This window comes from Trichosporon asahii, assembly GCF_000293215.1.
Source record: "Trichosporon asahii var. asahii CBS 2479 unplaced genomic scaffold scaffold00050, whole genome shotgun sequence".
Classification (NCBI taxonomy): domain Eukaryota; kingdom Fungi; phylum Basidiomycota; class Tremellomycetes; order Trichosporonales; family Trichosporonaceae; genus Trichosporon; species Trichosporon asahii.
Window position 1 is genome coordinate 2,441,519 of NW_014040874.1, and position 21,291 is coordinate 2,462,809.

The window sequence follows — 21,291 nt, forward strand, 5'->3', positions numbered from 1 at the left end:
GTCCTCCAGGCAGCACATGTGCATCGCGGGGGAGATCCAGAAACGCTTTAAATCGGATACAGAGATGCACCGGCCACTCCCAGACACTTCCAACTCCCACTTCCGATCCTCACCTCAAAACTCGAGTCGATATGGCGTTCAGAGCAGCCCCGGACAAGAGGCTTGACATCTACAACGGGCGCCCGAGTGGCATCGACGTCTCGTACTTCAACCCTGTCGATCCCTGTGCGTCTTGACGTATGAACTGCGCTGACAACAGACAAGACAACAGTCACAGTGATGAAGTACAGCGTCCGCCGGAACGGTACGAAGAAGTTGGTTAGCGTGAGTGAACTATGAAAGCTGCAGGCTAACGTCAGGTTGAGCGGCTGAAGTCGCCGCTCGTCAGCAAGACGTACAGGATGGAGGCGAAGAAGTTAGTAGAGGAGACGAAGACGTTGATCCAGGGGTCTGGACGGAAGTCTCTCGAGGCAGAGGAGAGCGCATATCCAGTCGCTAGAGATCTGTCTGCCGACACCATCAAGACTGTGGAGGAGCAGGGGAAGGAGGGGAAGGAGTGAGCTGACGAGCAGGCGGAAGAGACGATGGCGCGAGCTCGAGGCGGCAAGGGAGAAGAAGAGAGTCAAATACACCGGTCTGAACATCCCGCGAGACTATTGGTTCAGGCGATGAAGAGTTTAACAATGCGCAAGCAAGAGGCCACAGAGTAGACCAGCTCACATGAAGTGCATGCAATCTGTATTGTCCGCCCAACATTCACCTTGTGCCACTGACTAGTGCCACAGCTCTCCCACGCTGGGCCATTGTTGTTGCCGCTCCCCGCGTTTCAGGTGACACCTCACGCGCCTCCACAATGTCAAACCTCCACCTGGCACTTGGCATCTCACCTCGTCTCATCTCCCCGTCTTCCCTCTCCTCAGTAATTACTCACATCGGGGCCATGCTGAACGACGTGGTCGCCTTCTTCGCGGCGCTCCGCCCGTATGCGCCAATACTAGTGATCCTCTTCGGCCCGCGCCTGCTCTCCCTCGTGCGCTCCTTCCGCACCTCCTCGCCCGCCGACCCGCTCTCACCGACTTTGCTCCTCCTCCTCGCCCTGCAGACCATCTACGCAGCCTACTCCATTCTCCGGCCGCCATACGATGTCTTCGTCTCTCACTCCCTCCCCACGCTGTCTCCCAGCCGCAACCTCGCTGAGCAGGTTCTGCGTGCTGCTGGCTACACCAGTCTGCCCGAGCCGGGACAGGGCGACCCGATCGCCGACCTCCTCGCGCGCCTGACGACGAAATCCGGCCGCGAGACGTATGTCCGCTGGGGCCACGCCGTGGCTGTCAACTGCGGCTGGTGCCGTGCCCCGCTGGACTGGGCTGTGGCTTCCTTGCCTGGCATCCTGGGGCCTTATGCCCTCCAAGCGGCGCTCATCGGCGCGATGGGGTGGCAGTGGCTCGCTGGCCGTCTTGCCGGTCGCCGGGCGGCGCGATACAGGCTTCTCACCGGTGGTGCTGTCGTGGCGGCATGTGCTGGAGAATTGGCAGCTAGGTGGTGGACCGACCTGAGGGTCCAGAACGGGCAGATCTTCCATGTACGTATCCCGGTCTTTCTCTGCGATCAGCTTTGAGACATCTGAGGCAGAAGCTGACACCCAGCTCTCCTCCGCGCTCCACGCTGCCCGCAACGTCGTCCTCCTTCTCATCACAGCGTTCTACGTCCTCGCCCCCGTGCGCACCGCCCCAGCCGTCCTGACGCAGGAGCAGCTCAAGTCCACCCTCGAGGGCACAGCACACACAAACCGGCTGCAGTACGCTGTGCGCGGCGCCGTGGTCCGCGACCCGCACCTGCTCAAGACAGCAACACAGGGCGAGGTCGCCTTCGCGCGTGCCGAGGATAAGGCGTTTGCGGACTCGGCCGACGAACTGAGGCAGAGCGGGTACAGTCGTGCGGCGAACAAAGCAGGGGCGAGGGCCTGGCTCGACAGTGTGTGGGTCAAGTCGCCCTCGAGTCCCACGCCGAGGAGTAGGGGAGCTAGCCCGGCGAGTGCTGGCCCGGCGAATGAAGCGAAGGCAGAGTAAGAGAATAGACTTTGTATGCATTACACCCAAAGAAAGCACTTGGTAGCTTGGTATCCTGTCTAGAACCACCCATGGACATTACGCCGAAGTTTAATATAACTGTGTACAAAACGATCCCCTTCCCACTCCTCTACAACCCACGTATTCTGTCATGCCTGTCAGAGCGGACTGCGGGGCCTAGGGCAGCCCATTGGTCCGGCTCTGGCGGTAGTTGTACACCTGCTGCTGTTGGTGGAACGCCTGGTCGAGGCCTCCGCTGCCTCCGTGCGCGCCGTGACCGGCGTGCCCGGCATGGCCGTGACTCTGCTCCGCAGAGTTCAAGTTGCCGTACCCGAGACCCTGCTGGGCATGCTGTCCCTGCTGACTCTGCTGGGCGTGTTGGGCATACTGCGAGCCATACGCCGATCCGTGAGCGGCGCCGATACTGCCGAGCCCCGCTCCCAATCCCGTGCTCGGGGCGGGATACGGCCCGCCATTCATGTTCATCTGCGGCGGCACATAGGCCGGGTTCTGGGGCATGGGCGGCATGGGCGCGGCCGTAGGCATGTTCATGGCCGGAGACGTAGGGAAGGCGGGGCTCTGCGGCACGTTGGCGAAGGTGTGCGTGCTGCTCGAGGAAACGGAACGGCGGTCCGCGTACATGTTGTTCGCCTGGTAGCCGGGAGTTAAGCCCGGTGTGGCGCCCATGTACGGCGCATACGAGGGACCAGCTTCGTAGGGGTCCGGCGCCGCTACTGACGAGTAGTCGAGCGGCGCGGGCGGGAAGTAGTTCGGGTCGCTTGTGTTGGCTGGGTTCAAGAGGGGGTTGTTCAGAAGTAACGTCGGGGTCAGCTCGAAGATGTGCTGCGACATGCCCCGCGCTCCTGCGCGCGTGGCGACGCCGCCGCGGCGGCAGATGTGGATCCGCGGCTCTTGCGAGGTGAACTCCTCGCCCCACCCGTCCGCGCCGGGACCGCGCGTGAGCGCATTTGCCTGCCCGCCCGTGCCGTCCCAGGTACACCGCAGATCCTTGCCGGTGTAGATCTGGACGAGCTTGGCCGTGTCGATGTGCCGGACCTCGATGAAGGAGCGCGAGATGATGAGCAGGTATGGCGGGTGGAAGACAATGTCCTTTGTCTCGAGCGGGCGGCCCTCCCACTCGATCGCCTGCAGGTCGCGGTTCGGCTCGCCGTGCCGGTCGACGTAGATGCCAAACGAGTCGTAGCACAGCAGGAACTCGCCCTCCTTGGACCGGAACATGGCGAGCGGCTTGGCGCTCTCGCACTTCTTGCTGAGCTCCTGCAGCGCAGGCCGGTCGCGCATCTTGATCGGGTCGAAGATCGGAATTGTACCGCCCTTGAGATCCCCGAGGTCCATGATCTCGAAGCCCTTCGTGCACACGATCGCCAACTTGGACTTGAGGAAGTGCACGCTCGACGCCTCGGTGGGGATGAAGAAGTCCTTGTAGATGCGGAACCAGTCCGAGTTGCGGCTGAGCAGGTTGCCGAATGCGCGGCGCTGTGGCCTCTGATGGTCGTCCAAGTTCCGGTTCACGACGGGTTCGAGGACGCGGAACACCGAGTCGAGACCCTTGCGCTTCATGTAGAGCACGAGGGTGCGGCCCGAGATTTGACCGACGGCGAAGAAGACAATCTCACGCACACTGAGACGCTGCGGCGCAGCCGAGCGCGCCGGGTTCGCCGACGGCGCAGTGGGCACCAGCGCCTCGAGGTTGTACGCGAGCAGGCTCTTGTCCGCCAGCACGAGGAAGATGCCGAACTCCTCGAGCACAGCGATCTGCGTGACGCCGCGCACGTGAAGAACCTTGCGTAACGACGACGTCTCGTGGCGGATACCGATCCAAACTCCCTGGTCACATCCGACGGCGATGAGGCGGCGGCCGTCAATCGTCGTGAACGGCGTCGAGCAGGTGACGGGACCAGTATAGTCCTCGCTGTTAGCCGGGGTGGCACCGTATCGCGTCGCCTCGTAGAACGTGTCCAGGCTGAGGGGCGTAAACTCGAAGATCTTGATGCCCTCATTCACCGCTGCGCGAAGCACCTTGGCGTGCTGAAGCTTCTCGTGCCATTCCTCTCGCGCCTTGGCCGAGTCCGTCCACAGCGCGTACTGACCGCTGAGCTGTCCCTCAATCATGTACGTGAAGGGGTACACTGTCTTGTCTTCTGTTTCTCCACCTCCAGCACTTCGGATACCCTTAAGGAGACCGACGGAGCGGGTTTGCGGAGGAGCGTCGAACTCGCCAAGCGTCAGCAGCTCGAGCGGCGTCGGCTTGCCCTTGATCGTCCAGCGGAGCGGGCCCTCCTTGTTCCTGGAGGACGCTTTGGTCTGCTTCGCGATGACAAAGTAGTTGTCGAAGAGGAACAGCTGCAGCTCCGAGCCGCTGCTCATGGAACCTCGGCCTTCGCTCTGGCGGTAAACGCGGCCCTGGTGGATGAGCTCGCGCATCGGGTTCAGCAGGTCAAGCTCCTTGACAGCGTGTGGGCCAAACTTGCCGCCGTCAAGCGACGTCTTCAGTTGCCAGAGCTTGACCTTGGCGTCGTTGATCGCAGTTGCCTTATCGATTGCTTTGGCCAGGGTTGCGACGAGATCGAGGATCTGAGGGATCGTCGAGATGTCCGGGTGATCGGGCAGTTCCGTCTTGGTCGTCTCCTTCAGGATAGCCTTCAACAGCAGGTCGTAGCGGAGTAGACGGGCTGTAGGTCGGTTCACGAAGTGCTTCAGGCCGTGGCGGCCCGTGTTCGCCGGGTTCTTGAACACGTCCTGGGGGTCAGTTTATCAGCGAACCTCAGGAAACTCACGACATCCATAAACTTGGCGAATGCGGGGTTGTTAGCCCGCTCCTCATCGATCTTGGCGTTCGCAATGGGCTCGTTCGGGACGTACTCCATGTACGCCTCGTGCCAATTGAGCGCCGCGTTAAGGACAGGCTCAGCGATGACGCCCAGCTTGGGGTGCTGCTGGACCTGGAGCTCCTGGAGGTCGCGCGCGAGCTGCCGGTGCACCTCGAGCAGGCTGCGATAGTTATGGAACACGTCGTGAATGAAGTTGTCCAGACGAGAACGGTCAATAATCGGCTGCTCAGCTTCGCGGAGCGGGTTGATGAAGACGGTCTCGATCGCCTCGAGGTCTGCGACGTACTCCATCTCACCCTGGATCAGCTCCCAGATAGCATTCTGCCGCTTGATCTCGTCCTTGGACATCGACTTCTGGACTGCCTCGGGAACAATGTTCCACCATGCCAGCGGCCCGCCTGGCGGCTGCGTCAGCGTGGCGTGCCACAGCTTGAGCGACGTCAGGTTTGCAATGCTCTCAATCGAGCTTAGAGACTCGGTCAGGAAGTCAAAGTCCGGGTCATCTGGCGAGGTGAACTCCAGAATACCCTGGAGCGCCTTCGGGTACTCCTTCAGATGGTTCGCAGGCAGGTTGAGCAGATAGCGAAGACGGTGGTCACCGCTAGTGGCCACCTCCTTGATCCACGATGCGAATCGAGGACTGTCCTGGATCGTCTCAGCAAGCAGAGCCTCGGCACGTGGCAGGTTCTCGCTGTACACCGGGTACAGGTTGCGGAAGTCCGTCGAGGCCTCGAGCATGATGTCTCCGACCGTCTGAATCAGGGGCGACTGCTCCCTGAGACGGACGGCAAAGTTGTCAATGATGCGTCGCGACTCGCGCCGGATTTCTTGGATGTTGCCGAACAAGGTCAGCACGACCTCTTCGAGGTGGTGGTACGGCGAGAGGATCGGCGGGTTGGCCGTCATGAGCGGCGTGATGAACGTCTTCTCCACTGCGGCCAAGTCCTTCTCGTAGTTCTCCTCGAGCAGAATCGCGCGGCGGATCGCAGTCTGGCGGTTACGCTGCTGCTCCGTGAGGCTGGCCAAGATGACGGGGTCAACGTCCTCCGTCCAGTCCGTGTCGCTCTTAACGACAGCCACCGCCGTGCCACTCGGACCAGCGTCGCCCTCTGGCATTGAGATGAACGAGTTGACAGGCGTCTTGAACGGACATCGTGGCGCGTAACAGCCAGGCTCGCCCGTGCAGCTCGGCGAGTAACACTTGGTCGCATTCGTGAGCACACCTGATGGCAGCTCACCCGAGACGTCAATGTCCTCCATCTCACTCATAAACTTGAACACGACGTTCTCCGAGTCGCGCACAGGCTTGTCGTCCCAGTCGACCTCGACGACCCAGAGCTGCGACTGAAGCGAGCGCGCCGTCGCGAGCGCGAATCGCCTGTCGCCATCCGTCTCGCGCGTAAACTCGGGCAGGAACGAGCGAATCGTGTTCTGAAGACGTCAGCATTGGTGCTTTGAAAATGCCTGAAACAATTGACTCACCACCAGATCCTTTCCTGTAAACGTGCCGACCCAGGTTACTCCGGCCTTGACGTGGTCGCCTCGTGGAACGCGGTCGCGCAGTTGCACTGCGACTTCGCTGAGGAATGCGCGGTTGAAGAATTGGATCTCGTTGACCTCAATCTCCTCCTCTTCCTCCTGCGAGGCGTACTCGTCGTAGATGCCTCCTTCCTCGTCCTCGTAGTATCCGCCTGCTTCATGCAGCAGTAACTTTGTCTGCACCCATCGTGATGGCTCCTGCGACTGCTCGCTCCAAGAAGGCGCGAGGTCGCCTGGCCGGGACGTCGCCTGCGACGGCGCTGCGGACATGGGCTGGTCGTCTCCGAGTGGGTTGCTCCCCGAAGCCGGACGCTCGTTGTTATCGGCGTACTGGCGTGCGTTGGGGAAGCTTACAGATCCGAAGGCAGCGTGCGTTGGCCTGGCTGCTCGCGACGACTCGGCTGCTGGGTACGACGCGTCGGATACGTTGCCCTGGGAGATATGCGAGGTCGGTCTGGTCCTGACAGTCGAGTTGCTGCTGTCCACACCGATGGAAGGGGCGTTCGGAAGGTCGTTCGCGTTGTAGCTGGGCGACTCAGATGCGTAGTAGTGGTCGAGCACGGACGCTGCCGACGTTTCGTCGTGGCCACACGACTGGACCTCTGACGCCTGCTGCCGGTGGTTGCTTTGATTGCTCTTCCAGTCGTGCGCCGAGCTCGAAACAGAGGTCTGCGGCGTGACAGTCGTCGGTCCACGGTGGAAGTAGTCCTGGTCGCCGTTGCTGCGTATGGTGGATGGGTGGGTCGAGAGCGAGGCCGCCGGGGACTCGATGGATATCGGAGACTGGTCATTCACGACTTGGGCAGGATAGGGCGATGATCGACCAAAGGCGTGCGCTTCCATGTGCGCCGGGAGGCCGCTAGCCGGGCGAGGAAGTGGTCGAGGCGGTGTCTGGGGAACTGCGCCATGACCATGATGGTCCGAAGCAGTCGAGGAATAGCCGGGAGTCGATGGAACCTGATGTCCGGGGGGCGCTGCCGGAAAGCTCGCCGTGTTGCGGAGCGGCGGCGTCGGCAGCGCAGGGAGCGCTCTCGAATGTCGGTTGCGCGGCGCATTCAGGCTGTACTGCTCGTACGTGCTGCTTCGGCCAGGGTTATTGAGGTGCGAGTCGTGCGTCGAAAAGGAGGACGAAGCGGGGGAGCCAGCGTGCGCGGGCGGTGCTCCAGCCGCTGGCGGGGTTGGCAGAGCACGCCTCATAGAGCTCATATGGTACGCGCTACCGTTCCCCTGCGGGAGATCGCTGACATAGCTGCCGTGCTCGTCCAAAGCGGGTCGCGGAGGGGGCGGAGGTGGCAAACGGTGTTGGGATGAGTCATGTCTCGCGCCGGGAGCAGCATGTGGAGGCGGGTCCATGCTCAGATGGAAATTGAGGTCGGGAGGGGGAGACGAGGACCAGCCAGAGTCGCGGAACAAGCTCTCATACCCTCCCGAGGTCGGGCGCTCCATGGCAGGCTGAAAGGCAACTGGAGGCTGGGGCTCAGCGGGTTATAACGACGGTTGGAGGATGGTCGAAGGGGAGAAGGTAGATGATCGGGAAAGATGCCGGATGGATATGAGCGCGCGTCGCGGGCGGCCCTGGGTAAGTTGAGTATGGTCAGGTGGTTTGCACCGCTTGCTGGCCGCGTTGATTGTCGTTGTATGGGTCGACTGTAAGCCGTGGAAGCCGGACGGGGCTGATAAGTGTCGGGTGTCAGGTCTCAGCTCGTCAGGCATCGGTTGGATATGCAGGGTCGCGCGTGCCGGGGTAGTGCGTCGGTGGCGGTGGCGATGAAACGAGCGAATGGAATATGGGATCAACTCTGGGCTTGGCTGTGGTTCGTGGTCGTGCAAGCTCAAGAGTAAGAGGATGATGATAGAGTGGACGGAGTGCAAGTCGATGTCGCGAGATGGGAGGACGAGGTGGAGTGAGGGAGGGTGGCTAGGGCGCGGGGGGAAGGGTACCAAGCGGTGGATGCGGCGGGGAAGGGCCGATGGCACGAGTAAGTTAGTAAGCCGAGTCCAGGATAGCGGTGAAGAACGGGGTCTCAATGTAATCGATGCAACAGAGTGTAAGCATAGCAGCAGAGTGCATTGGCGTCGGGGGCCTCTCTCGAGCAAAAGCGTGCAAGGGCCCAGAGCAGATCGAGCAGAGAGACACGGCGTACGCGCTTTGACTGCTTACTCTTGAGAAATGAGGTCCGTGAGCAAGTCGGTCGTCGGCTTGTTTTGGGCTTGGACCTCGCGCAGGAGTAGGGCCAGTCGATGCATCTAGCGCAGCCCTGTGCCTGATTCCTGTCTGGCGTTCTTCTCGCGAGCGGCACGGCGTTTCACCGCATCCATTGGGGCCTCCTCTTGGCTCTTCGAGCCCTTGCATGCGTACCTCTGACCTCTGACCTCAGCAACACTCACTCTTCGAACTATGCTCTGGTCGTCGCCCGCTGCCCGTTGATACATCCATGCACCGCAATCCGGCAGGAACGACCCTCCGTTGCGTCAATGATGTGGTCAACGACGCCGAGCTCCGCACAGCATTTCTTATCTTCCTCGCTGACCCTGCCATAGTCTATGCATAGACTTTTGCACTGTAGCGTTCGCCGCCGTCCATCTCTCATTAACGATGCTTCCAACAAATCTCATCTCGTCACCACCTCTGGTATACTTGCTGCTCACTCAAGTAGAACTCATGATCCAAGCATGCACTGCATATCCTAGACCTGCAGACGCCCTCGTTGCATCCCACGAGCCATCGAGTAACCCGCGATGCGCCTTGTCGCACAGACGGGCCTCGAACTGCACCGCCGGCGAACGTCAAACACGCATCCAAACATCCCCACAGTGTGCACGTGCGGCGCTCCAGCCTCCCGAGCTGCGAGAGCTGTGAGGTGCGGTCTCTGCAGAGCATTCAGAGTCAGAGGCTAAGTGAGTCAGTCGCCGCTTCTGTGGAGGCCGTAACGGGGAGTCGATCTATGCATATGAAGAGAAGGAACTTGATGCTTAGCGGAACAGCCGTCCGACGCTGTTGCGCACCATGCCGGCCGCGAGCTGGCCGCCGAGACCGCCAAAGTTGCCGAGCAGGCTTGCGTTCTTGCTCGCCCACCGGCGCTGTGCGTCGCGGTCCGCGTACGTGAATCCAACGACGTTGGAGAGGTTGAACACGAGCGCGAGCAGCACGATCGGCAGGAACCTGGTGTCAGCTGTGGAGCGCATTGGTTCAGCTTACGAGACGTTGAACTTGAGGAAGGAGACGATCAAAAGCGCCGTCCAGCCCACAGGGTACGCGTAGAGCGCGATCCAGAACATCTTGGCGTCGATCGGGTTCGGGGGACGGCTTTGGGGCTGGAGATGTCAGTTACCGAGAGAAGTAAGCAACTCACGTCTCGAGACTCGAAGACCCAGGCACTCTCGCCCTCCTCATCGACCTCGTTCCAATACCGCAGCCCGACGAGAGTGCGGCCCGCGACGTTACGGGTATTCCAGAAGTCGAGGGAAAGCAAGACAACGACGACGACGATCTGAAGTTAGCTCTTGGGCAAGAAGCATTGAGCTGCCGAGGTCTGCGTCGGCAAGAGCATGATAGGTTTACTCACCGAGAGGACGTAGTTGTCAGTGACTGAGGTCAGCTTCGCGGACCAAAAAGGGCAGCTCAGAGGCATCGTAGACTCACACAGTCCGCAGAGGACGTAGACCGCAATAGCGGCAGATCGGAAGAAGTAGAGGCAAAGGAGTGCCAACGGGTGCGAGCTCGCTTTCAGAATGCCAGCCTGTACGTCAGCTCATCAAGCAGCAGCACTTGCCTAGCTGGACTCACGATACCGCCTTCCTCGACGTCACGCGCGGCCGTTCCGGGAACCAGCACGACCGGCTCGCTCGTGCGCGGTGTCGGCGTAGCAGCGCCGCCAATGTTGCCCGACAGGGCGGGCGGCGCCTCCTCGTCGGCCTCAATCGTCCCTGAGAGCAGCGGCTGGGTCGAATGCGACATGGCGGGTTAGCGATGGCGGATGGAGGGATGTCGAGTCGTTGCGTGGATTATTGGGCGGCTGGTGACATGGCACGCGTCAGTGGCGGCAACGGCCCGGTGGAGGTCGGATTTGGCAGGAACGACCCATCCGCGACCCTGCGGGGACATGAGACAAGGAAATGTAATGCTGATGCATGTGCTGGTGATGTTACAATCGAGTGATTGGCTACAAAAGTCTAATACGGTTTCAACTCCTCACGCTCACGCAGCATGCCATACTCGTAGTCGCCGGTGATGGGGACCGGCTCGTCTTCCCCGCCATCTTCTCCCTCCTCCTCTTCCTCGTCAATCCAGAAGTTTTCAGTCCCAACTCGAATGCGAATGCCTCGCTCGTACATCGACTCGACGATGGACCCCAGCTCTCGGGGCGTGAAATGGGGCCGCAAGGCTGGAGAGAACGGGAGAAGATAGATGTCTGTGTGTCAGTTCGCAGCAAACCTCACAACTCACCCTTACAACCACCGACCGCGGCAATGGCGCGATAACAGAGTGCCTTCGCAGAGCTCGGCCTGCCCATCATGGTCTCGAACTCGATGTACAGCATCCACAGGGCGGCCGAACGCTTGCCCGATGTGGTGTTCACGCTCCTGTCCAAAGCACGGCGGACGCGCTCCGCACCTCCGCCGCGAGGGTCCCAGAACGTCCGCGCTGACCCAATCGCCTCCGCCCACACCGACCAGAGCATGGCGACGATGCCCTTGTCCTCGGCGGTGAGGTCCGAGACTAGTCGCTGGATGCGGCCGTACACGCGTCCGCTCGCCTCGCCCCAGAGGTACAGCGACAGGAACTCGGTGTTGTTCGGGTATTTTGCGATCGCCGATTCCAGGATCCCACGAGCGAGTGAAGCCGGAGTACTGTGTCGAGTGGCGTGGAAATGGACAATCTTCACAAGGAGTTGCAACATCTCCTCCCCCTGAGGGTGGTCTTCAGGGAGCCGGTCGATCAGCATGCTTAGACTGTCCCTGACAGCCTCAATGCCGTCGGTATAGTAGGAAAAGAGAGAGCCCAGGAAGAGCTTGCTCGGGGACTGCGACAGGGCAGACACGTAGTGCTGTTGTCAGTTCAGAGATCGAAGACGCAACTCACTTGCCGAGTCTTCAGAACTGAGATAGAGGAAGGCGCCTGGGGCTTATAATCCGGTGCAATGCAGGACGCTGGATGTCAGCACAGGACAAGAGATGAGCTCACCGATTGCTTGGCGCTGCATTCCTGCGGCCATGACGAGCACCTCCAAGCATCGCTTGTCGTTACCCTCCTCCCATTCCATCTCCGCCCAGGAAGCCCACAGCTCGGCTTCGTCCCGCTCAAGGTTCTCGTCATTGCTGTCCTGCATCCGCGCCATGGCGGACTGGATAGCAGTAACATACACTTGCCGGGCAGCCGCCACCTTACCGCGCTGTCGTTCCAGTCGAGCATAGCCATCCCAGAGGGCCAAGTTGTCTCTGTCTGACGACAAGATCTCCTTAGCCACCTTGATGCCGCTGGGGTTAGTTCCGCACTGCTCAAACCAACTCACGTCTTGGGAGACAACGCAGCTTCGAACGCAAACAGATTGAGTACGAATGAAGGATCCGGCACCAGCGGTCGCAGAAGGTTCAGCACATTTCGAGTGAGCTCAATGTCGACATGAGCGAGATCGAGTGCGTTGACGTCGCGGAACCAGTGGCTTCCGGCAAACAAGCTGTCGCGGCTCGACGTCCATGATTTGACGGGACAACCAAATGGCGATGACATCGCCCGCGGCGCCTCCGCCTCCAAGGGCTCGCCGCCAACGGTCTGCCAGGCGACACGCTTGACGCTCGGTCGGGGCGGCCAGAAAGCTGCGCGCAGCCCTTCATTTTTGGCGATGGTCCAGCGGAGTTGCGGATCCGTCGAAGCGGGTGATGTGGTTGGAACGTCAGGCGGCGTGAACGGCAAGCCGAGGAAGTTAAGGAAGGCGAAGATCAACTGTAACCGCGCCATAGGCGACTGAACTGGGAACAGGAACGGCGCGACGTCCTCAAACAGAATGACATGGAATGGATCGTCGTCCGCGGCATCCAAATCTCTCACTCGGCCCGGCAGGAATAAGGCTGTCTCGGCGTGTCGCTCAGCTTCCAGCCATCGCTCGTGGGGATTGATCACGCTCGAAGAGAAATCCGGTGCCGTCGATCTCGGGATGCTCGCTTCCTCCAGAGACGCGTGCATCTCCTTCCAACCCTTCCCGCCTGCCTCGCCGATACGGGGAATCTCAGAATCCCAAAAGTCCTCGAACTCCTGCAGCACTCCCATGAACCACAGCTCCCTGTCAAACGGAGGAGCAGGTGCTCGTAGGTGGTCTGGTTTGAAGAACGTAATCTCCATCAGCGCTTGGAAGGCGCCCATTGCACGCTCATCATAGCCAGCTTGTTTGAGGAATAGACATACCCTGAGGAAAAGGTACACCATATCCTCCTCGCGGGTTTCGACGTTGCGTGCTGTCCGTTAGCATCCTTCCCTACTTTCAACTCACCATCTGAAGTGCTCCGTAGCCGGTCCAGTACTTCGATGTACACGCTCACAACCTCATCAATTCCTCCGTCGCTGCCACTGCCGCCGAGTCCTTGACCCTCCCTCCAATCGATGTACCCCAGGTACAGTCGAATCATCTCGTCCTCTGGAGCTTGGCCGCTGAGTTGGCTGATGACGTTCTTCCAGCGCTGAGTAACCTTATCCGGTGGCCAAAATGCCTCAGCTGCGTGGAGGAAGGCGATGTGCAGTTCTGTTGATCGAAAGTTCGCCCGGTGAGAATTGAGGGCACGCTCAAGCAGTGACAGAGTCACTTCGGCGTTTGCTCGAGTGGTCGGCTGGGCAGCCAGATCATCACCAGTCTTGCGAACAGAGCTTGGCTGCTCCTGCAGGTGCAGAGTGGAGTATTTGATCCACTCCTTCACGTCCTCCGGATATTGAGACAGGTGCCGCTCAAATTCCATCCGCTTCGCCTTCAGGCTGTCCTGCAAAGTCGTGACTTGCCCCAGAACACCTTCCAGTTCATCCTCACTCTCCTCCTTTTCATGCAAGATGACACGATGGTCCGGTAAGTCGGTGGAGGGCAGTATCGCTTTCCGTCGATGGATGAGCGTGTAATCACCGAGTGGTTCGCTCTCCTCGTTATTAGGGCGTAACAAGATGCGCCCGAGATGGCGAGAGGCTGAGCCTTCGAGAGGTTTAGCAGAGTACCTAGGTATCTGACGTCAGCTGCGAACCGTCTTGCGCAGACTCACATATGGTCGGCCTAGCTTGGCGATCTCAACGCCCTTCTGTGTCCTGTCTCGCGAGTAGACTATCCGGAGCCCGTCATGAAGTCCAAGGACTCTACCACCTGCCTGTCAGCTAGGCCCATGATGATCAACCTACCGGCATCGCGGCGATACCTCGGTGTTGACTCCGACGACGTCAAATTCCATCTCGCGACGTCGCGATCCCCAACGGTATCGAGGAAAAACGCCTTTGATGGCAGAGGCGCAGGTGCAGGCTGAGCAGTTGTCCGAGCCTCATACCACGGCATACCGTCGTCCTCCATCTTGATACTTTCGGTTTTCGAAGCAGCGTTCACAAGCTCCTCGGCGCGCTCCCGATCACGCCGGCGTCTATCCTCCTTCTCCTTTCGCTTTTCGTCGTCGTCTTCCCTTGGTGACTTCGAACGGTCGTGGTGACGTTGCCTGTCCTCTCGTCTGCTATGTCTATCTCGTCGATGTTCCCTGTCGCGATCTCTCTCGTGGTTGCGATCCCGTTCTCGATCTCGATCACGATCCCTCTTTCGGTCTCCGTCATCCCTTCGTCGATCAATCTTGCTCTCTCGTAGTCTGTCGCGATCACGGTCTTTCCTGCGGTGCCCATCCTTTGCCCTGTCGCGAGACCTATCTCTTCTTCTGCGATCATTGTCTCGGTCTCTGGAGCGATCTCTTCGCCTCCTATCATGGTCGCGCTCTTCTGAGGGCGGCCGAGATCGTTCCTTGTCGTTCGACCTCGGAAGCCCGCCTAGGTCGATGTCCGGAAATGAAGAGAATGACGGTGTCTTCGAAGGTCCCGCAGTGAGCTCCTTCAATTCCGGGAACGACGAGAACGACGTCGGTGGGCCGCTCATGCTCGTGGTACCGTGGTTGATGTAAGTGCTGAAATTCCGGCTTGCGCCGTTGTTGTTGCTGACGTCTGAGGGTGGAGGTTGGGTGGCGGATCACGTGATAGCGTCACCTGCAGACCTTCCCTCTCCGGTGTAAGCTGCTGGAAGCCTGTATTGTTTGCTTTATGGGTGGTTTGATGCATGGAGTACAAGTACAGGTGTGGTAAACTAATAAGAGCTCTATGTTTGGTTAGACAAGAAGAACAGAGTTGATGCAGCCGTCGTTCTCGGGGTTGTTGGTGATCTGGGCGTACTCTGACAGTTAGTGGACGTTGCATTCCTCATAACTCACTCGACCAGACGACCTTTCCTCCCGTGGTGACCATACCAAGCTCGCTGACATTGACCTCGATGATGGTACCCTTCGTAAGGACACCAAGCGAAGTGTACATCGGCGACTGGGGATTCTTCTTGACACCAAGAATCGGCAGCTGGAACGTCGTCTTGAGCTCGGCTGAGGACAGTTAGCAAAGCAGGCAAACTCAGAACTCACGATGCGTGACGTTGGCCTTGTTCATACGAAGAGCCATAGGGCGAATGAAACGCTCGAGCTTGACAGGCTTACGCGTGAAGCCCTCACCAACAAAGGTGTGCTTGTTGACCATGCGCTTCCAGCTCTTTCCCTTGTGCTTTCCGGTTTTGATAACCTTGAACATCTCCTCCTCGGCGATACCACGGACCTTCGGGAGAGGAACGGAGTACTTGGCAGCGCGGTCCTTCCTGCGGTCCTTGATGGCGGACGAGAGCGCCTTGGCGTCCTTCTGGCCCTCACGGTCGAGCAGATAAGCGGGAAGAGCACCCTCCTTGACGGCGCCGTCGTCCTTCTGCTTGACATTGCGCTCGTCGTGGGCCTTGAGCTTCTTCTTCATCTGCACCTTCTCGGCGTGTCGTCGCGCGTGCATCATCTTGGCCTTGTGACCGACCATCTTCTGCATGGTTGCCGACTGCTTGTGGACCTCACGCGCCTCACGCTTGCGCCTACTGTAAGCAAATACTCAGGCCAACTCGGACTCACTTCTTCTCCTCATAGTCCATACGGCGACCGTGCCGCCTACGGTGCTCATCCATGTAATCATTCTGTGCGGGAGGTTAGTTACCGTGCGAACGTGCGATCGGCGAGCGAAATCCGACGAAGTACGAACCTGAGGCTGAGGATGTTAGCATGCACGCAAACGCATTCGGCCCACCATTGTGGATTATTCTCGCTGCTGGGGTAGTGTGTAGTAAGTGGATGCCCCGGTGAGAGCGACGTAGAGATGAGGAAGGAACACCTGCGATAATGGGTGGCGGGACCGGGCGACTGACGCTCGGCGTCAAAATTTCTGATCCCGGAGGTCCACCTGCGAGATTGAGATTTCGGACCACACGACCAAAGTTGAGATCTGTCAACAATCCACCACCGGTAGCACCATGGGTCTCGCGCAGAGGAAAGAGAAGCGTGAGTGCATAGATGGGAGCAATGTTGACCGCAGAACGCATCGGGTACGACCCGCGTAACCTAACATGGGCGAACGACAAGGACCGCTTCTCTCTCAAGCACATGAGCAAGCTCGGATGGGAGGAGGGCTCCGGAATCGGCAAGGATGCGTCCGGTCGTTCAACCCACATCGCCGTTATGAGGAAAATGGACAACACCGGTATCGGCATGGGCCGCGCGAAGAAGGAGGGCGACGAGCTCAGCGCGGGTGCCGGCCAGGCCGGAGCTGGTCTTGAGGACGTCCTCAAGCGGTTAGCGTCGAGGAAGAACACTCCGTCGACCACTGCCGAGCCTTCGCCCGTCTCTACGCCGACCGAGTCAAGCCCGGGTCCGTCGTCTATCCGCAACAAGATGGCGTGAGTAACCTCGCATGATATCTATCGCTAACTATAGTTCTCGCCAGCGCCACCTCCACTCCAAGCGGTTAGCTTCCCAGTCTCCTGCCGCCCTCGCCGAGATCCTCGGTGTCCCCGTGTCTTCCCTCCCCGCGACTCCGACAGAATCGCCCTCCGATTCTGGCGCCTCGACCCCGGCCGCCAAGGAGTCCTCGCCCGAGCCCAGCACCCCAGCCGAGTCTGACGGCGAGCCTCAGCGCCTCTCGCTCGAGACGATCACGACCTCCAAGATGTCCGTTTCGGATTACTTCCGACAGAAGCTGCGTGAGAAGGCTCTCGCCCGCCAGGCCGCTAGCGGATCAAGTACGCCGGTACCCACGCTGTCCGCGGGAAGTCTTGCGGTGATGGAGGAGGTCAAGATCACGCAGGATGGCGTTGGATGGGAGGGAACGAAGATGAAGTTCGAGGAGGTCGAGACGGAGCTCGCAGACCTTGGACCAGAGTACGAGCGCCCGGGAGAGGGTAGCTCGTCCTCGTCTTCCACCGAGTCCAAGGAGGAGCCTAAGGAGAAGAAGAAGTCCAAGGGTAAGGAGAAGGCGTCGGATGAGGAGAAGGCGGCGAAGAAGGCGCGCAAGGAGGAGAAGCGCGCAAAGAAGGAGGAGAAGGAGGAGAAGCGCCGGCGGAAGGAGGAGAAGAAGGCTGCCAAGGCCGAGAAGGAGGCCAAGAAGGAGAGCAAGGACAAGAAGAGGAAACGCGACGACGACAAGGACGGCGAGGACGACGGCAAGAAGCGCAAGTCCAAGTCGAAGAAGGACTAGGCGCTCATCGGACCGGGTTCTGGGTATCACATCTATCACTGTATGCATATTCTGGGATAATCGCGCAGGTCACTGACGCCACCTGACCGGATCGTTACTCACTACAGGTACAGCCGTTCAAGCCGAGGGCCCCGTACTACCCCGCGCACGGCCAAGAGCGGGCGGTCGAGCACGTTCATAGGGCAAAGCCGACGATTCTCGAGACCTTGAGGCGATTAATTACTCAGATACGCCGGCAGCCGGACCGATGGATGGCCATGCGTCATCGGAAGCATAAGCCTCGGGCAAGACCTGCGTGAGTGTCCTCGACATTAAGCGTGGGCAACTGCGGTGGGCGGAAGGAGCGCAAAGCCGAATGGACAGACACCGGCCGAGCGCGGGCGCCAGTGGCGGATCCGGCTTGCGTCCCGGCTTGGCCAGGAGCGTCTCGGCTCTACGGAGCGCGCCGAGCGCATGTGTCTTGGGTCACGCGGGGCATGCTGGGTCGAGAACAATAGACAAGGGTGAAACCGGGATACGCAGGCACCTTGTGCTCGCTGTTCTGTCCTGGATATACTCGTCGGCCCGGGCGAGCCGCCCGAATACGAAGAGTGAGCACGAGGAGCGAGCGCATCGAGGGTAATGAAGCAATTAGGGCGAGGAGCTGGGCGCGTATACCCCAGTCTCGAACTTATCGGGGACCCGACAGCCCGCCGATAGAAGATGGGCGCCAAGATAGACAAACAACGGCCAGTGCGCGTCAGTGCACGCCAGGGCCAAGAGGGCAAGGTCAGAGCAGCGGGGTACGCGAGGGGTACCGAGCGGTGAGTACTCGCTGGCGCAGATAAGGCCACGGGTCGCGCGTGTTGACGTGCGCTGGACGGACATAAAGGCACGATCGGGTGGCCAGGGACCATTGGAACGACAATGGCCTAGGACGTCGCCGCCAGAGGAAGCGCCAGACGAGCGCCAGATGAACACGTTGGGTACGTTGGGGGCCTGGGACCCGGCGCCTCCGCCGCCGCCTCCGTGCACCGCTTCTCGGAACGCGCTCGGGATGCAGAGCGACTGTGAAGGACTCACTGGAACTGACCCGCCGATTGCTGCTCGCTGCCAGCCGAATAAAGGGTGAGGGGACTGCATGAAGGGGAAGAGGTATCGACGGTAATGGATACAAGCGAAGAGGGAGGGGTCGAAGACGAAGGGTGAAGGGGACGAGTCTCAGACTCGCGACTGGGACATGACTCAGACCAGATGCTGGCCAGACACCAGCCGACCTTGTTGTGGATGGGCTTTTAGGGGGCTTATGAGGGTTATGGGGCTCTCAGGGCCGGAACTCTATGGAGATCAGACACGACCAGCGTGTCCCCGAGCGCAGGGCGTGGACCTGCGCCGCTCTGCGCCACTCTCTACTCAAGGACCAGGATGTCGTAGCAGTAGACGCAGCGCCAGGTGTCCTCCGCGTACGGGACCCACTCGCAGGGGTCTCAGTGTCAGCGGTGTCCATCATTTCGCCGTCGCGTCGCGTCGTCGACACGGCTCAGACTCGACACTCACTTCCGCGGTTGTAACCGGTAGCGTCGCCAGCGCAAGGCATTGTTGAGACTGAGTGTGGTAGTTCGGAGAGAGAGAGTTGAGGATGAAGATGAAGTAAAGTTGAAAGCGAAGCACGAAGGCGAAAGGCGAAAGGTAGGGAGTGACTGATGGACCGGGTCGGTCGTTGGAAGAATGGAGATTAAGGACGAAAGGAGGTTGAGAGTGGGAATCATGAGACAGGTGCCGGGCGACCCCGCCTTATAACTCTTGCTGCTCGATGGATGCACACAACTTTTTTTCCGCGCTGCATCGTCGCCCTCCTCTAAGTGCGTAGTTCAAAGCTGCCCACAGAACCCCTAATCTGCTTCACGTTTCACACTCACCTTGCACGCTCGCCCGCTAGCACTCGGCCCCTTCGCGCGAACGACCATACGACGCTGCCACACACCCACACTCGTCACGCCATCTCCTCGTCGCCCTCCGAGAGCAGCCTTAAAGTGCGGAAGCTCTCCACCCACCGCACATCCCAGACCGTCAGACAGTGAACCGACAGTACTTGCAAGTGTACAGCTGCGTCGATTCGTTCCAAATCCAGGCGTGCGGGTCTGCGACTGTCAGTCCGATGTCAGTCCGATGAGATCCCATCCCGCACCGATCTCGCCAACTCACCACCAAAGTTGATACCGAAGCGATCTCCGTTGCAGAACACGTCCAATGTACAACCATGGATGTCCATGGGGATGGGAGCGTGTGAAAGGTGACGGTGTGTGGACCACCAACGTACAGCTCTGCTGCGTGCTCTTATGCACCCAGCGACACTTGGCACGCTCTCCGGACCGGGGGCTGCAAGCTACGCGAGACCGCGTCGTAAACAATGAGCTGAGACACCGGATACCGACCGGCGGTCACAAGCGACGCCAATCAATCGTTATCGGCACCGACAATGCCCAACTATGCGTATGATTAGAGTACAGCATAACATAAGTGTATTATGGAGGTATATCAATGCGGGGTTGCAGTGGAGCATGTCTATTTTCCTTGCTTGACCTGTACAATGTTCTTGCACGACTTGCCTTGCCGTTCCTTCAGCTGCTAGCTTGAAAGCTTCTTAACACAAAAGAATCCCATCCCCTCCCTCGTCTTGCCGACCTCCACCTCCAGCGCGCGGTCGTCCTCGGTCGTCCACTGGACGTCGTGCTCTCCCTCCGGTCCCTTCTCACGGTAGCTTTTCTCCCACTTCTGGCGACGAGAGGCGAGCTGCAACATAGGGCGGGGGTCACTGTGACCTGTAAGCAAGATGAGGGCTGAGTTGTCAGGCAGAGCGGCATGGATGCGATTGAGACGCTCATCGAAACGCTTCAAAGCGGCTTCAACATCTTCCTCGGCGGCATCGCTGTCGTCATTCTCTCCGTTCTGGGAGTTCCCTGGCATTGTCAGTGAGACACCTTTCGTCCACTCTTACAATTTTGAACCTGGCTGAGCTCCGTGAGGCGAGCAAACGTGTAGTCGTACTTCGCGACACCCGATACAACCGCATCGGTCACTTCATCGTCGGTCTTGCACGCCACGACATCAGTCGCGCTCGCGCCAAACCAAGAGCGGGGGTTGCCGTAGTCTGCCACCAGAGAAGTCCGCTTATGTCCCTTTGGGTTGGGCGAGTAGCGGCTAAGTCGGGCAAAGATGGACTCTGTGTCAACGGACGGGTCACCAAAGTCAGGTCCTGCTGGTCAGCCTCGCACGAAAACGTCAAACGCACCATGAGCAAGCTTCATCTTCAAGAGGTCGACGCAGGTCCTAGCATCTTCTTCAGAATCGTGGCCGCCAGAGTCATTCTGAATAGTCTTGCCCAACCAACGTTGCGCAAGCCACTTGAGACCAGGTTTGTATGGTGGTCCCCTGGCGTGGCGGAAGATGACGGTAGTGTCAATGACAAGAGGGTGACGGATCTTGAGCGCAGCAAGATCGCAGTCCAGGGAGTGACCCAAAAGAATGGTATGCGGAGTTATCAAGGGGTCGTCGCCAGTGATGAGAGCTTCCTGGACAGTCTCCAGTGTGTGCGTAGCGGTAGCCAGACGCTCGGGAGTGATACCACTGAACTGAGTCAGGTGGTCCGTCACAGGCTTAGGAGGGGTGACGAGTTCGTCGAAAACAACCTTCCCCTCCAGATCCACGATTGAGACACGGGCAAGCTCCTGGCCATCCTCACTCAAGCACATTTCACAATCAATAGCGAGAACGGGGTACTTCCCTCCGGGAGGTGGACCCTTGGCCTGAGGGGTCTCGACCCAACCTTCTTCCCCGCGAACATTGCCCCTTCTTCTGCGACCCTGCTCATCAACGATGACGGGTCGCGGGCCGCCAAGCGACGCCCCCGCAGTCGAGAAGTCGCGCGCGTCCATCGTCTGGGGTCGAGATGCAAGGGACTCCTCCACATCAGCCGGGAGCTCTCCGGGGACGTAGACGTCGTCAGAAGCCTCCATGTATGAGGGAAGGCGATAGCCGTTGGCGACCATCTGATTCGGGGTGCAGAGATACAAGACGGGCGTAG

At 59.7% G+C, this 21,291-nt stretch overlaps 6 protein-coding genes across 6 annotated transcripts; 3 read left to right on the forward strand and 3 right to left on the reverse strand.

Annotated features, from left to right (window-relative positions):
* Positions 1-131: 131 nt before the first annotated feature.
* A1Q1_02159 (uncharacterized protein) lies at positions 132-560 on the forward strand (the record flags this gene model as incomplete). Its single annotated transcript, XM_014325104.1, has 3 exons — positions 132-225; positions 272-324; positions 375-560. 3 exons carry the CDS (start codon positions 132-134, stop codon positions 558-560), a joined length of 333 nt encoding a protein of 110 aa, XP_014180579.1.
* Positions 561-853: 293 nt separating this feature from the next.
* On the forward strand, positions 854-2,069 carry A1Q1_02160 (uncharacterized protein; the record flags this gene model as incomplete). The annotated part of the gene is made up of 2 exons (XM_014325105.1): positions 854-1,582; positions 1,647-2,069. 2 exons carry the CDS (start codon positions 854-856, stop codon positions 2,067-2,069), a joined length of 1,152 nt encoding a protein of 383 aa, XP_014180580.1.
* Positions 2,070-2,246: 177 nt separating this feature from the next.
* Positions 2,247-7,906, reverse strand: A1Q1_02161 (uncharacterized protein; the record flags this gene model as incomplete). Its single annotated transcript, XM_014325106.1, has 3 exons — positions 2,247-4,829; positions 4,868-6,352; positions 6,404-7,906. 3 exons carry the CDS (start codon positions 7,904-7,906, stop codon positions 2,247-2,249), a joined length of 5,571 nt encoding a protein of 1,856 aa, XP_014180581.1.
* A 1,749-nt stretch (positions 7,907-9,655) lies between these two features.
* A1Q1_02162 (uncharacterized protein) lies at positions 9,656-15,533 on the reverse strand (the record flags this gene model as incomplete). Its single annotated transcript, XM_014325107.1, has 14 exons — positions 9,656-9,775; positions 9,814-9,951; positions 10,027-10,049; positions 10,104-10,200; positions 10,248-10,387; positions 10,663-10,845; positions 10,908-11,484; positions 11,544-11,560; positions 11,646-11,899; positions 11,974-12,841; positions 12,949-13,655; positions 13,829-14,627; positions 14,891-15,052; positions 15,119-15,533. 14 exons carry the CDS (start codon positions 15,531-15,533, stop codon positions 9,656-9,658), a joined length of 4,500 nt encoding a protein of 1,499 aa, XP_014180582.1.
* A 524-nt stretch (positions 15,534-16,057) lies between these two features.
* On the forward strand, positions 16,058-17,438 carry A1Q1_02163 (uncharacterized protein; the record flags this gene model as incomplete). The annotated part of the gene is made up of 3 exons (XM_014325108.1): positions 16,058-16,410; positions 16,469-16,939; positions 17,342-17,438. 3 exons carry the CDS (start codon positions 16,058-16,060, stop codon positions 17,436-17,438), a joined length of 921 nt encoding a protein of 306 aa, XP_014180583.1.
* A 2,397-nt stretch (positions 17,439-19,835) lies between these two features.
* Positions 19,836-21,256, reverse strand: A1Q1_02164 (ribonuclease H; the record flags this gene model as incomplete). Its single annotated transcript, XM_014325109.1, has 3 exons — positions 19,836-20,167; positions 20,206-20,430; positions 20,500-21,256. The coding sequence occupies 3 exons, from the start codon at positions 21,254-21,256 to the stop codon at positions 19,836-19,838; spliced, it is 1,314 nt and encodes a 437-aa protein (XP_014180584.1).
* Between the last annotated feature and the right edge of the window lie 35 nt (positions 21,257-21,291).